Below are 15,861 nucleotides of genomic sequence, written 5' to 3'. Positions count from 1 at the left end.
CATGTCATTGATAAGCGCTAACAGTTTCAAGAGTTCATCCTTTAAAAATAAAACCGGATCTCTACTTAATTATTACGTAGTACTACATATACTTGCATTCCCATGCGCTAAACTTATATTTGCTTGAGAGCAACAAAAAACACGTCTATTGCCATTGCACGTTCATTTCAATGAGACAAATTACATCTCATGACAAATATGCACCATACAAAGGCACACAACTCTCACGACTGAAATACAGATACAACCATAAATACACCTAACATTGGAGAGAGTATTTGATGAACACTCAGCCGAAATGGTTTTACAGTCCTATGGCAGTTAATTTAAATAGACATATTATTTATGAATATTATCAATTTTCTTTTTTTTTTCAGTTTTAGGGACGTTATGGTTGTTTTCTGTACCTATAAGAGAAGCTAAAGATACCAAAAAGATAATCGAAAATAGTTGTGGTTGTCTTTTGACTCTTATGAAGCAGATAAATCGGTGACGATCTCAAGTACTACGACAGGTTTTGCAGATCCTGCTCCACATGTACCTTAAAAATTGTTAAATTTACGTAATTATTGTCTTTATTTGATGCTACAACAATCTCATGACTTTGGTAACATTTAGTACCATTAATTACTTCCAAGACATCTCAAACTGTCAGTGTTATTTTCTTTCATTTTTTACAATAGATCGTTTTCAAAGGGAACTTAGTCTGTTTTAATTTCCAAACACAAAGTGTTGCCCTATTTTCCAAATATTCTTGAAATTGTAAAATTTGCAAGTTGCATATCTGTATAATCATTCCCTTTTATAGCCTTCTGAAAAATAATGCCTCATGTTGCTTTTTTAGGTCCATTGTCAATATAGTTTATATCATTCTATGTTTGACAATAAATCACGTTTAAATATTTGCAAAAGACCGAGGCATTACATCATATGGTTTTCTTATATGGGAATCCGCATATGCAATATCATAAATCGTTAAAAATCAAGACTAGGAGAGTCATGGGAATATTTCTTTTCGTAATATAAAAATAAGAACATGTGGTTTGATTGCCAATGAGAAAAATATCCACAAAAGTTCAAATGAAGTGGATGCAACCATACAGCCTTCACCAATGAGAAAAACTATACTCTGTATAGTCGGCTCAATATGCCTCCACATAAAGATATTAAACATTTCAATCGAGAAAAATAAAGGCCTAATTTACAATAAAACAATATACGAAAAATAAATATGGCAGGCATGAACCAACGACAACCACTGTACTACAGGCGCCTGCCTGTCATAGAATGTGGCGAAGTTTGAAGGCGCTGACTCTCTCCCTTACCCTGGACAGAAGTGAAACAACAAAACAAATCAAATGAGCCTTTGTTTCTCACACTTATATAACATATGTATATATACATTACAGAAAAAAAACCTAATCACAAAACCAATCTCTAATCGCATAAGTACTGACTTTACGGTATTAAAGCTTAGTTAGTAAATGTCCTTTAACTTTGTCTTTTTGGAAACCAATTGCCAATAGTTCAATTTATACAGGGGTAAACTTGAGAATGTAGTTTATGTTACATCTTGTATATATTTTAATGAATACTATTTGCAAATTCATAGTTTAACGCTGGACTTACATCTTCCTTTTTTCAGCCTTGACATTTCTATATGTTTGTTCTAAGCGTTGTACAAGCTGTACCCATGTCTAACATGTACAAGCTGTACCCATGTCTAACATGTACATATAAAGAAAGTGTTGTAACATTTTTGTTTTTAAATTTTCATCAATATCATTTGGTGTTGATCGAAAATCAATTATACATGTGCTCTACGGAAAAAATAGGCTAGTCGTGTCAATTTTCTACTTGCTTATTCCTGAAAAGTGCATTTGTGTAAAATTCTACACACTATGATGAAATTATGTTGATACGAAAAACACCTTTAATGACTTTCTTTTGACAGAAAACAGTTTGCTGCTCAAACAGCTTGTGTCATTGAAAAAGAAAAGAAAGGCAAATCTGCTGGATTTGATAAATTACCAGTTGATATTTTGAAAACGATTTGTGGAACTAAAGTATTATCAAACCCATACTTAAGGTTAACATGACAGATCGTCGCGACTCCTTTTCTTACAGAGGTATTACCTTAGCCTCGATTTCGTATAAACCATTTTGCAACATTTTAAGCGACCAACGCATGCGTAGATTATACCATTTTTGTCAACGAGCAGAATTGGTTCCGTCAAAATTTAAGCACCATAATAGATAAATTATCATCTTTTTATTACAAACATAATGGATGTCGAAAAAAAAGCTTACTAGTAAATCTACTTGTTGTGCCCTAATTGGTTTTAATTATCATGCCTATGGTACCATGAATAGAAATATACGAACGAGGCTAAATAGGCTAGGTGTAAATTATTGTATTACCGTACTATACAGTATATTTATTGAAATGTATTATGGTCAGTTAAACGGCCATTTATCCGAATGATTATGTGTCAACGATGGTCTTTAGCAATGGTATCCAGTATCACCTATGCTATTTAACTCTTTATCATACATTTGGTAGTAAATACAGTTGTTCTGAATATTTGATAAATAGCCTGCTGTTTAATCCATATCGCGCAACTTTGATGCGCACCCTTTATCATACCCTTTATCACACCCTTTATCACACCCCTACCCTTTATCGCACCCCTTCTCATTTTTTTTTTATTACAATAACTCCGTTTTAATTCATGCAAGCTTCTTTAGATTTTTTTCACCTCAAAATGGGTTCTAAATGTACGGTCCGCCGGGCGTGACGCAATTTATTAAATGACGTCATTGTTTGGAATGTGACGTCACGAACGTCGAGTTTTCATATTTCTGACACATGAAATGCAACTATAAAAAAGAACTCCATGAAATACCATACAAAACACACAAAAAAATACAATAAACAAAATATTTTCAAAACAACAGCACGCAAATTGTAAGGTAACCCAGATGCTTCGGATGAGTAATAGAGCAGTTCTTTTTAAGCTTTTAAAACAAGACAAAAGTAGAATTAAAGGTAACCCAGGTGCTAGGGATCAGAAAGCAGTTCATATATACTCTCCTGTTAAAATATATGATAAAGCGTATAAAACATGGCAAAATCCGTATCACATGCCGTATCACCCTCGACCAATATCATCCCTCGGGCCTAAAGGCCATCTGGCTGATATTGGTATCTCGGGATGATACGGCATATGATACGGATTTTGCCTATATTATTCTCTATATATAGATAACATAGTTTCGTTCTTGAAATATTATGAGTGTGGAATAGATATTAGTACTTAAAACGTTTTTTTTTACTTGATGCTGATGATGTGGTCGTTCTAGCAAACTATGAAAAAGAATTACAAACTCTGTGAAACGCATTAGATATATGGTGTTGAGAAAATTGCAATGTTTATGATACAATGTAACTGCCGATGAAAGCTATTGCAGGTTCTGCAAATAAAGCACTTGGTCTTGTTATAGCTGAGTGCAAAATCAAAAGATGTGTTACTTATAATGCTTTTCAAAAACCTATGAAATTTGGTTCTCCTAATTGTTAAATATGGTGCTGGTATTTGATGTTGCAAAATCGTTTCTTTTATTAAAGCCACATATAATGGAGCACCTGAGATCACCCACATTTTTTTGTGGGGTTCGTGTTGCTTATTCTTTAGTTTTCTATGTTGTGTCATGTGTACTATTGTTTGTCTGTTTGTCTTTTTCATTTTTAGCCATGGCGTTGTCAGTTTATTTTCTATTTATAAGTTTGACTCTCCCTCTGGTTTCGTTCGTCCCTCTTTTATACCATTTTCAGTGATTCTATGCCAATTCGTGATAATGTTTGATCTTATTCAGTAAAACACCTAAGTGCTCTGTCGGGTAAAATCTAATGTATCAAAACTAGGATCTCTCAGATATTTAAAACCAAAAAAAAAGAAAAAAATAATCTGTGTGTCTACAATTTCAGAAATTAGTTACACTTTTTCATGATATAGGGCTTAATATTCCAAAAGTTCAGAAGTAGAAAAATGTGTTGTTAAATGACACTTACCTTGATAAGATGAAATATATTTTTTACAATACGGTAAAAAGAAAGTTTAATTTAAACGATGTTTATCACTCGTTTTTCTCTATCATTTTTCTATTTTGTATCCAGCATGATAGCATCTATGAATTTAAAATCCTTGACAAAAAACACAATTTCAGACATTCGCCTATCTATGATAATCTATCCTTGCATATTGGTTCTAAAATATCTCCTGTCAGACTTGTTTAATGTACACGATATTTTATCCTTACAAAAAAGTATTGACAATTTTACCTTCTTTCAAGTTAAGTAAGATTAATCAGATTAATCCGCTGTCACGATCACAACGTATCAACCTTCAATCAGTAAACAAATGAATTTCCCTCTATCAATTGTAGGCTCTCTCGTATAATTTAACGACCAAAGAAATTTGCAATTTTTGTCCTGTCCGTGTAATTTACCAACAATTAACCTCTAAACGATGTCAATATCTAATGTGAATTAAAGGCACAACTGTGAATTTATTCACAATGTTTGTTACATATGCTTCGAATGACAACAAAGCAGTTATAACGAATATAATATATTTATATATCAAAGTACATTTATGGAAGGGACATTGTGCCATTTATAATAAGGTGAAAGTGATAATTTCTTTGAATGTTAGTTCTGTTATTAAAACTTACATGTCAGTTAATCAGCTTGGCAATATCATTCACTTGCCAAATTCTAAAAAAAATCCAAAACTGGCTGTTAGCAGCTAAATTTGTTATTTTGAATCAATAACATATTTCTAAAACTTTGTCCTTTTGAACAAATATTTATAATTGTACATTAGAGTCTTAATAAAAAATAACCTGGTATAGTATCTTATTACAAAATGACTTCTTCAAATTAACCGTAAAACACTAAATCGAAATAAAGATGAACCCAAATAATTCAGTCCCTCTCCGTAATCGATCTCTCCTTCTTGGTGTATATAGTCATCGTATAGCAGCGAAATATCATGGGAAACACATTCCAGGGAAAGGCTCATTCTTTCTAGTTCAGATTTCAAAATGACAAGTAATATCATCAACGTATTACGGCCAGAAATATCAAGGCAAATGTCAGTACAAGTAGACTAAGTGATACAAGTCATTGCTTCTACGACATATTAAAAGCTAGAATTAACGTTTTTCTCAATATAAATGAAAGATGATATGAGATATGAATAAATACTACATATTAATATCCCGCAATCAGCAAACTGTTGTACTAATAACGTTCGTTCAACGTTGAAGACCGTACGGTGACCTACAGTTTCTTAATTTCTGTTTCATTTGATCTATTGTAAAAGAATTGTCTCATTGGTAATCATACCATACCACATTCTTTTTTTTATAATCAAAACTGCTTGTTTGCTCATATTGAATTCTATATTGAGCAAACGGTAAGTTACAATTATCGGTTTCGTCAAAGTTCATTTCGGTGTCCTATTCGCAGTCCGCGATTTAGTCATGCCGATTTCTTAACTAATCAAAGACAACGGTTTATACACTCGATCAGCGATCCTACCTACTATATTTTGTTTCTGCGATTTTTATTTCTACTATTGATTTATATTGATATTTGCTTTATAATATTGGAGACTAAAATAACATAACATATCAAAATATGAACCATGCATGCACCATTACATGTAGTTGATAATGCCATTAAACAGTAATGACGTATTGACTATGTCATAACATCTTTAATCAACTTTAATGATTCACATGCAAATGACAGTTACTCAACAGGTTCTAAAACTTTCTATCAATAGACTGTCATTTACAACTTCATTCAATTTTCTGTAATTACAGGAAATAATGTGTCTACTTTAACTTTTTTTTTGCAGCTAATTTATTTAAGTTTTTACACCTTCTTTTAATCGACAAATCAATTATTGAAATTTAAAGCATAACAGTGTACATGCACTTAACGACTGAAATCGATGAAAGAGTTTTGTGGCGAAAAGTATAATTGGAATAGACCAAAATGTGATAACGTTATTTAAAATTAAAGAAATGCGGGGATATAAAGAACACTATTGCTACAAAATTAATAGGAAGAGTACAGAGGTACGATGGTTGTCGTTTGTTGCAGTATTTCATATTTGTTTTTTTTTTATTGTTCAATGCTGTGTTCTCGATGGTTTTACACTTGTCATTTAAGGGGCCTTTTTAAAGATGTCTATGGTATAGATTTTTCTCATTGTGAAAGGCGTGTCCAATGATTGTTAACTTCCATGTCATTTGGTCTCTTATGGAAAATTGTTTTAATTTGCAATCATACCAATTCTTCTTACTTTTTACATTTTTGTTTTTTTGCAGTTACCAGACTATGAGTAGATATCATAGACAGCGATATCTTCTTCAAACGTCATAGAATGTTATGAACCTTATATAAATCAATATAAACAAGATCAAGAATTAGCATCATAAAGAATAAGTTCGAAATTCAACATTAAATGTTCCTCCACATATTACTGCTGAATAGACTTATTGTTTTGACAGTGCTCGGATATTATCAATAACGTGCACTACATGTCATGTTGTGGAACCCCATACATATTTTCAATTACAAAATATCGTTGAGTTTCGCAATGGAAGATTAATTCTGTATGTTACCCCTTAAAAATAGTAATTTAAAACAGCAAGAGGCATGTTTTAGGTTATGTTTACCCTTTATATATTCATGTTAGCCAAGTACAGAACTAACTGAGAAATACATTTAAATTTTGCAGTGATTAATTTAAAATTAATTGAGCATCACCACTGATACGAATTGTTAAATCTTTACAGCTTTTGAAGATCTATATGATTTTAAAATCACAAATTAATTAAATACCAATGATATGAATTGTGTATACTTCACAGAAAACATGAAACAATTAATCCTAAAGAGTACACTTAACATTTGTTTGATAAGATAAACAATGTGAATGTACCTACATCAACGATCAACTATGTCTTATTCGATTTGTGGGCGAAGTGTGATATCTTGACCGGACTATGGACTGGACTCGACTCGACTGGACTCTCACGGTTTTAGTGTTTTTAATAACACATATTTGTTTTATATTTTTGTTTATGTTGTTGATGATTAATTATAATTTATTATAATCTGTCAGTCCTAAATAGTTGTATTAATGAATGGCATTCGACCTAGGCCTCCTAAACATTTGTTTTCTATCTATTTAGAACTGAAATGACAGAACCAATAAAGTTAAACACAAGACAGATAAATCAAACTGTATATTGTGTATAGTTAACTTTTTAATACATCGACCACCTTGCTCTATTCCTTTCCCGAAATGTTTATTGGATACTTTTGTTTACAACTGAAAGCGGACAAAAATCAACTAACAATAAATGCAATAGGAAGACTGTGCAGAGTGGTTCGATCGAAATGAAGTGTGGCCATTTCAACTGCCATTGAAAAATTATGGTTTGTGGGAAACGAACATTTTTTCTTTACAACAGTTCACATATAGGTCCCTTTAAGTAACATTGCAAGCCTCAGTTGACGTGGCATTGACATAAGAACGACGTTTTCTCCATTCAAGAGACGTCAGATTAACATTCCAATTCTGACCGGACGTGACTCACATAGCCTTACCAACGCTTCTTTTATTAGCATGGATGTTTACCTTTTCCAAGATATTTTGTGCTAACTGACGGAGTGCCGTTAAAATAATCATTGGCAGAATTATAGATGGTCACAGTAACCACTGAAAGATGGCCACATCACACTGCTGGAATGTAACTTATAAAGGAATCTATAGGATTTTTTTTGTATTTATGTGATAGCAGGAAAACACAAACGATGACCCCATTTTTTTCTGTTGATACTCTGTAAACATTTCATTTTAAAGGGGCAATAGCTTTCAAATTCATGTTTACCGATTTGACTCAAATTCTCATAATTTATTTATAACAATGTATAACATTTTTCCAAACTATCAAAAGTTTAAATTAAACAATTTACAGGACATGGTCCCTATAAGATGTAGCTTCGTTTCGGGTGAATTTTAGCCAAGACGCAATCTAATTAACTATCGAGTTGACCTTCTATGACCATATAAGCGATGTAAACAGAAACATAGATATAAATAGATTAAGGATCGTGCAATTGGATTTTTATAGGTTTGTTAAATTTTGTAATAAAGATTAAAAATTTATGGTTATGGTCGTTTTTACTTTTAAAGGAATAATTTTGTGTGGATCGAATCAGTTAATCAAATTATTTACCTTTGTTTCACTTTCAATGTTGACATTTTTTTCCTTTAAATACCCGTACACAGACAATGCATGCGTTATTCTATCTCTTTCTACGGGGTTAGATTGGAGTTCACATGAATAAGTATTTACTGAGATCGAATTATTCACTTACAAGTGAATAATTCATCATCAAAGTTTATTAGCTTAATATGACAAAATTGAACCATTTTAGCTGATAAGAGCAACTTATTATTTCACTATTGCACTTTCATTAATGATTGAACAAAACAAATCGTACTTTTGATGTTTTATATATCTCGTAGCTAGTGCCCCTTTAAAATGCTATTTTCTCATATTTTAATTCCAAATTACCTTTTATTCACATTATGATGCGTTTTCTCTGAAAAATAAATACGTTTTTTAACAATATGAAGATTCGGTGACTTTTTTTCGTTTTAAACATGTCAAAATGTAAAAAAGAGGGGCGAAAGATACCAGAGGGACAGTTCAATATGTATACTTATGTGGATAGTCATCAAGATGTCAAGTTAACAAACTACTAAATTCAGGTGTTAAAGATGACAGCTTCATTGTAAAATTAAGTTAACACAATGCGACTTTACAAATGCAGATTATTTTGTATAGTGTCGTTGTTGTCTTTTGAAGAGACATTATTTCGGAAAGCGAAAAGTTTCCTTTGAAAACCTATTTTTTAAACAACAAAATCACTTGTGTCTTGAAATGTTGAAACAGTGAACGTGTGCTTTTGTATAGTTATATAGAAGCCGTGATTGGAAACCAAATATTTTTATATATGAAATAATGTATAAAAATAAGATGATTATCTATCAAATGTAAACAATGTCGAAAGTTTAGATTTCGAAACATGAACCCCAACATAAAACTGGGGTCAAAGTTGTGTAAACTATACAGGCTGTATTCTATTGTGCACGAGGCATAACTTTATTTATGTTATGACATTTTATTCAGAAAAGAAATACAAAGTAATTCTCTATTCCCGATGCAAACCAAGAAGATTGATTTTAAATATGTGTACGTGTAGGACATCACATAAAAAAGATGTAGCTTCAATGAAGCTTGACACACTTTCTGAACGAATCAAGCGAGTACTGCTCAGAGAGTAGACGGAATCGGAACAAGTCATAACTGTACAGGTCGAACTATTCTATGAATGATTATACATTCAATATTTAAATATACGTATCCACAAAAAAAATTGCAACACAGCCACAAGAAATGTAATGGTTTTGTGAATAAATGTGAAGCTTTATGCACGTAAAGATACTATATTTATACATAGGCTATCTCATGTACATATTTATGTAATCTCATGCACATATGAAGTTGTTGGTTTGGGTTATTCCAAACCTGTATAAGCGGATCTAATGATGACGACAGAGAAGTACTTCAGGAATGTTGGTCCTCAATGCTCTTCCAATTTGTACTTTTTTTGGCCTTTTTAACTTTTTGGATTCGAGCGTGACTGATGAATCTTTTGTAGACGAAACGCGCGTTTGCGCAAATACATAATTTAATTCATAGTATCTATGATGAGTTTATGCAGAAACACATGATATACCACTGCATCGGTACAAACAGTTAAATGTGACTTGTTCAATATGTAAAGTAATATAAAGTAAATATGATAAGAGAAAAAAAACGTTTTACTCTATTCATTTAGGTAGATTATTTTTAATCCCTGTTATTTCTTTCAATTACATGTTTTTCAAAGAATTGGAAATGTTCAATTAGAAGTTATCCTATTTTGTATTATTTAAATGCAACTGTTGTAAATGAATTGCATTACTGCATCTATAAATTTCAAATTGTTTATGATTGAACAAATAAAGCTCCCATAAACAACTCCACTGTTTCATGATGTTCCAATAAATATCCCTTTATTATCAACATTTTTTATTACACCATTTCAATCAATTCGTTTCTAGTAAAACATTTCAGATATAAGAAGTTTTATCGAATTGCAAGCTAATCGATCTATCACGAAATATGTCACAGTTTTTACGAAAACATTTATAGCTAATACTAGTTTTGTCTTTTATACTCTTAAACTTAATTTTTTTTCTTGTGAAAATCGAACACTATTGATTATTTAACGGTGTATTTCAACTCACCAAAGACGTCATCGTCACATGAATTATTCAGGTTTTCGCAAATTGCAGACGATACTTGCTGCAAACGACGAGTGTATAATTTCCTCAGCTTATGCACAAAATGGTATAATCTTATGTTATTGTCTTCAGATTTCATTTCTTTCTTTTTAAAAGCTATCTTATATTTATGTTTACCCTTTATATATACATGTTCGCAACGTGCCAAAAAAGTGGCGGATTGCATACAAATTTTGGTGATGATTAATTACAAATAATTTAAAAATCACCGATGATACGAAATAAAGATGTAACAGATCTAGATGATTAATCACAAATTAATTAAACACCAAGGATATTAGTTTGTTAACTTTACAAAAACATGTAACAATCAATCTAAAACAGTTTACTTTACATTTATTAGATAAGATAAACAAAGCAAATGTACCTACTTCAATGGACAATTTTATTCCATTCAATTTATGTTTTCTCTTTAGAATGATGTTGCAAAACACACGGCTATACTACTTTCATACAAATCGAGTACAAACTAATAGACTTTTCACTAAAAAAAACCAAAAAACTGTTTGAAATAATTTATAAATATATATACTTTACTACAATTTGTCTATCAAATATTCGATATGACTTTTGAATTCATGTAATAAGATATTTTCCTAGCAATAACTTTTGATCAAATTATCAACAAAGGACAAGATCGTTTGAAGTAACTTGCAGAATTTGAATAGTTGATTTTTGTTTGCTCATAGTCTCAGGGACCCAATTAACGTTAAATTTAGGTAGGCTCTACAAAGTGTTATGACGCGCGGCAGTTTTGACTGCCATTATTGTTTTCAGGGTATACTAGAAACTAACGTGAACACACAATTATTATCATGTTCAATTTGAATATATTAGATTTTGCGTCATAAACCCCGACTAAAACTGTAGTTTAAGTCTTGCAAACTATAGTTTTTTTTTCAGATGTGAATTACGTTAAAAAAAATAAGAAAATATAATAATGAACGTTTTTGTCTTTCCGAACACTATGGATTTGGAAATAACATCTGTCGACACGTAGCAGGTCAATATAGCCCCATAACACATTTAGCCTGATGGCTTAACGATCAATTTTATTCTGCTCTGAGAGAAGACGGATCTAGCCATTATTTCAGATCTTGAAAATTATCTTTACATGCATATAAATAAGTGAGGATTTGGAAATTACATAAATGAGACACTAACACAACCAACAAAAAAGTCATGTTTGATAAATAATTGGGAGTCCATATGCATTTATAGGTTGCACTTTGTAAATACAGCTGTTTGTCAAACCACGCCTCTTTTAGGGAGATCTCGAATACTCATAGAAAATTAACTTTGTTTACATACTGGTTCCCAGTTATGCACTCTTATGCTGCATCTCAATCTCACAGAGACATATCTTGTGAATGTTACCAGTTAATATACATGTGTACATTGTTTATATTGAAATATGTGGTAACCCTACAGTCGGGCTAAGTGTTAGTTTAAACTCTGAGAAGTTCAGGGCATACAAAAATTGAAAATATGCCTCACAGCCTTATAGTTTGACCTTTGAAAAAAATTGTAGTGCATATGAACTTTCAATTCCAGGATATGATTTTTTTCAAAACTTCATAGTAAAAGTGGTACAGTTTTAGCCGTAAAAGGAGTTCCAATTGGAAAATAGCATTGTCAATATTTACAGAAATGCAACCTATATAGATTCATAAACATTAATTGTTTTGGTGTTTGTTGATCCGAAACGTTGAATAAGAGGGTCTAATGATGACATATAATCGCATGCACCTACTCGTATTTCAAATTTCTGATTTAGCTGATCCCACACATGTATGAATATCCTAGGCTATTAAAAAGAATTTCAGAAACACATGATCTGGTTGTAAAGGTATCAATCGTTAAACATTACCTGTTTATATAAGATACATACTTTTTTTATATACTCAATCCTCGTTTGATCATAAAAGTTATTTATAATCAAACATCGTTAATTTTCGAAAATATGTTTTCAAAAGAATTAGAAATGTTTCATCAGAATTTATCCGATTTTGTATAATTCAGAGACAACTGTTGTAAGTCTTTGGCATTAATGCATCTGTACATTTCAGATTGTTTATAACTGAACAAATAAAGCGCTCATAAACAGCTCAGCTGTTTAAAGATACTCTAATAAATATCCGTTTATTATCAACAATTTTCATTATACTTGATTCATCAAATCCATTTCAGTATAACACGTTAAAAGAGAGGCAAAAGATACAAGAGGGTCATTCAAACTATCCAATGAAAATGAACCGACAACGCCGTAGCTAAAATTGAAAAAGATCAACAGACAAAAATAGTACACGAAACACAACAAGGATGACTAAAGACTAAGCATTAAGAACGCTGCAAAAAAAAAAAAAATGCGGGTTGTCCGGAAGGGTAAGCATATCCTGCTTCACATATGGTACCAGTCGTGTTGCTAATGTTAGTAAAAATCCATTGTCACGTTTTACTTGGCTGGTCACGTCACATTCGTGAAAAGGGGACAGTACTGTAGTCTATCATCTGTGAAACGAATTAGGTTGAATCGACGACCACGAAAAATTGTACGTTGACAGTGCGTACGAAAGCAGTTTAGCTTGGTTTGACCTTCTAAATACTAAACCTAGACTTTTCTAGATGAAAGAGCAAACATTTACATTATCGGTGTTTTTATAATAAGTTCTATAAAAAATAAACTCACCAAAGACGTCATCATCAATAGAACTCTTCAGCTTTTCGCCAGGAGCCAACGACAGATGCAGCAAACGATATTTGTAATATTCCCACACATTCTGAACAAGATTGTATAATCCTAGGTTATTTTCATCAGAGTCCATTATTTCCTTTTTAAAGCTAACTTATTATTCATTTAACGCAATTCAGCTATAATTTACATCTTGGCAATTAACGCTGTCTAGTTCTTTCCGAAAACACATTAAAACATATTGAAAAGATTTTGTCGTATTAACTTAATTCCTAGATATATTCTTGCCAAAATCCAATACGATTCGTCAAAAGTACGGAAATACCTGTCCGGATAAACTCAGATAATGGACATGACAATTGATATATCCTTTTGTGGACAACTTATATCGCACTTTTCCCCTTGGTGGCAGTGTTTTGACCACAGTAAGACCATTAAAAGCGTATTCATTGTTTAGAACTTAAAAAATATGAATTAGACATAATATTTCATTGTTTTCTCATGTCAGTAACTGTCTATGTTGCAAAGACTTCACGTCAAGGTTTCAAATTTATAGCAATGTTCAGTCTGTATACAAATGGTTCATTTCTGTAATATTTTCAAATACAACTAATATCCCATTCTTGTGAAAATCGAACACTATTCATTAGTTTTGTAAATAAATTGCTCTTTTTTGATATAATTCATTGCCTTTTGCCGTCACTTTTCCGCTTTGGTAGATAGTTGGTAATTCGTTTTGATTTGTCTGAATCCCAGTAATAGTCAAAACTTGTCTTCTGGATAAAACATATGGTCCATGTTACATCCTATAGTCTGTAACAGGATTACGAAATGTACTTCATTTAAGATGATTAAATAACAGAATGTTGTCTGTTGTGCCAATCAAGGACTCTCAGATTTTTATTTGATACGGACGTGAGTGTTACTTACAACCAGTCGTGTTAAAGATTGAATTCATAGTGTATCAAATTTTTGGAGTGGGACACTCTTGTTGCCTTTAAATTACATTATAAATGTTAAGTATCTCAATAGACTCAATATTATTATTTAAAATCCAAAAACCAGTCTGAGAATGAAGTACAATAAAATATGTCATTCATAAAATTCAATACTGAGAAGATCATCTGTATAAATACGCTTTTGGGGCGAAATATAGTTGCGTGTCTTATAAGTTTATTGTTTTTTTCGTTTATATGAAGAAGATCATTGTTATCATGGGAAAATATTTTATTAATGTATAGTGTATTATTATTTCAATGGCTTCATCTTATTGTTTTGATAAATGTATCATAAACTACTAATACTATAGGATTACAGAAAATGATATGAAATAAGCGGATCGGATTAAGGTTTGTTTCTTTGATCTTACATTGTCCCTTTTGTAATTGGAAAGATGTGCATACCTTTAATATAAATTACATGTATGGTAATTCAAGTCAGCAATCATACGATGACCCAGAGCACTTTCTCCTGATCATTTTTAGTCTATCCGATATAATGCGTTTTGGGATATACTTGTACGGATACTTGTACTCTTTTTAGAAATTTACCTTCTTTCTAAAATAAATGTTTAATATACATCAATTCACATACAGTTCTTTTATTAGTTTAATATTTAGAAAAAGTTTAAATATTGCTGATATGCTTATAAACTGTACCGTTATCTGTTTGAAATAGCCACACGATCCATAAAACTAAAATGAAATCTAGGGGTCATAAATTTATACCAATAGTCAAATAGGTGTCCATACAACATTTCAAGCAATAAAGTCAAACAATCGACTACACAGGTAAAATAGCTACGGACGTTTCACGGCCGTGGTAATAAACGTCCGTAAAACATCCGTAATACGGATGTATTACGGATGAAACGGTTACGTCCGTAAAACGTCTGTAAAAATACATCCGTAAAACGTACGTGTAAAAACTGACGTAAAACGGATTGTCCGTTTCACGGACGTATCTTAAACATACGTATTACGGACGTTTCTACAACATCAGTATTACGGCTGTATCATATTCAAAGATGTAAAAGTACCATGCATGATATACGCATGACTGCTTATACATGTATAAAGTAAAATTCTTAACTTGCTTTTAACATTCTGCATGCCAGACATACATATGTATAGTGAATCTCTGCTTCAAGGCTATAACTTTAAATATTTGCATAATATGAGTACATACAATTCAATTCTTTATTACTTTGAGCAAATGATGCTCATCAGTCAGTAACCTATCTGTATCTATAAAAAAAGATTCAGCTTATACAGCTGTAAGTGCTGTTTAAAAATATCAAAAATGAAAGCAAAATGATAAGACAGGTGGTCTTTAAATACAGGTTCCATCTAACATACATAACATGCATGTACTAATATAATTTTTTATTATTAAAATAATTAACTTTTGTTCATTATGAACATCCATTCGCAACTACCCTATATTTTAAGCCTAGAAATAGCGTACTGATTATCAATAAGCACTGTTAATGTCAGAATTTCTCTCCCATCAGCCCAAAGAGTCAATGAAAAATATGTAAAATGTAAAATAAAAAAAATCCCTTCCTATCCTATTTTTTCAAAGATGTAATAGCTGAATAGCATGAACACAGATATTATTTTATTTGACCTAATTGAAAAAAATCTTTCTATATATATTTTTTTCTAA

At 31.5% G+C, this 15,861-nt stretch overlaps 1 protein-coding gene across 1 annotated transcript in view; it reads right to left on the bottom strand.

Moving 5' to 3' along the window:
• Positions 1-14,066, bottom strand: part of LOC139524397 (pleckstrin homology domain-containing family G member 7-like) — a 107,340-nt gene extending 93,274 nt beyond the window's left edge. The window contains exon 1 of the mRNA XM_071319172.1: positions 13,192-14,066. Coding sequence (XP_071175273.1) covers positions 13,192-13,327 — 136 coding nt within the window. The 5' untranslated portion in view covers positions 13,328-14,066. The remainder of the gene's footprint in view (positions 1-13,191) is intronic.
• Between the last annotated feature and the right edge of the window lie 1,795 nt (positions 14,067-15,861).

The sequence above is a fragment of the Mytilus edulis genome, chromosome 1 (genome assembly GCF_963676685.1).
Source record: "Mytilus edulis chromosome 1, xbMytEdul2.2, whole genome shotgun sequence".
NCBI lineage: Eukaryota > Metazoa > Mollusca > Bivalvia > Mytilida > Mytilidae > Mytilus > Mytilus edulis.
Note: the sequence above shows the minus strand (reverse complement) of the source record. Positions and strands in the feature narration are given on the sequence as shown.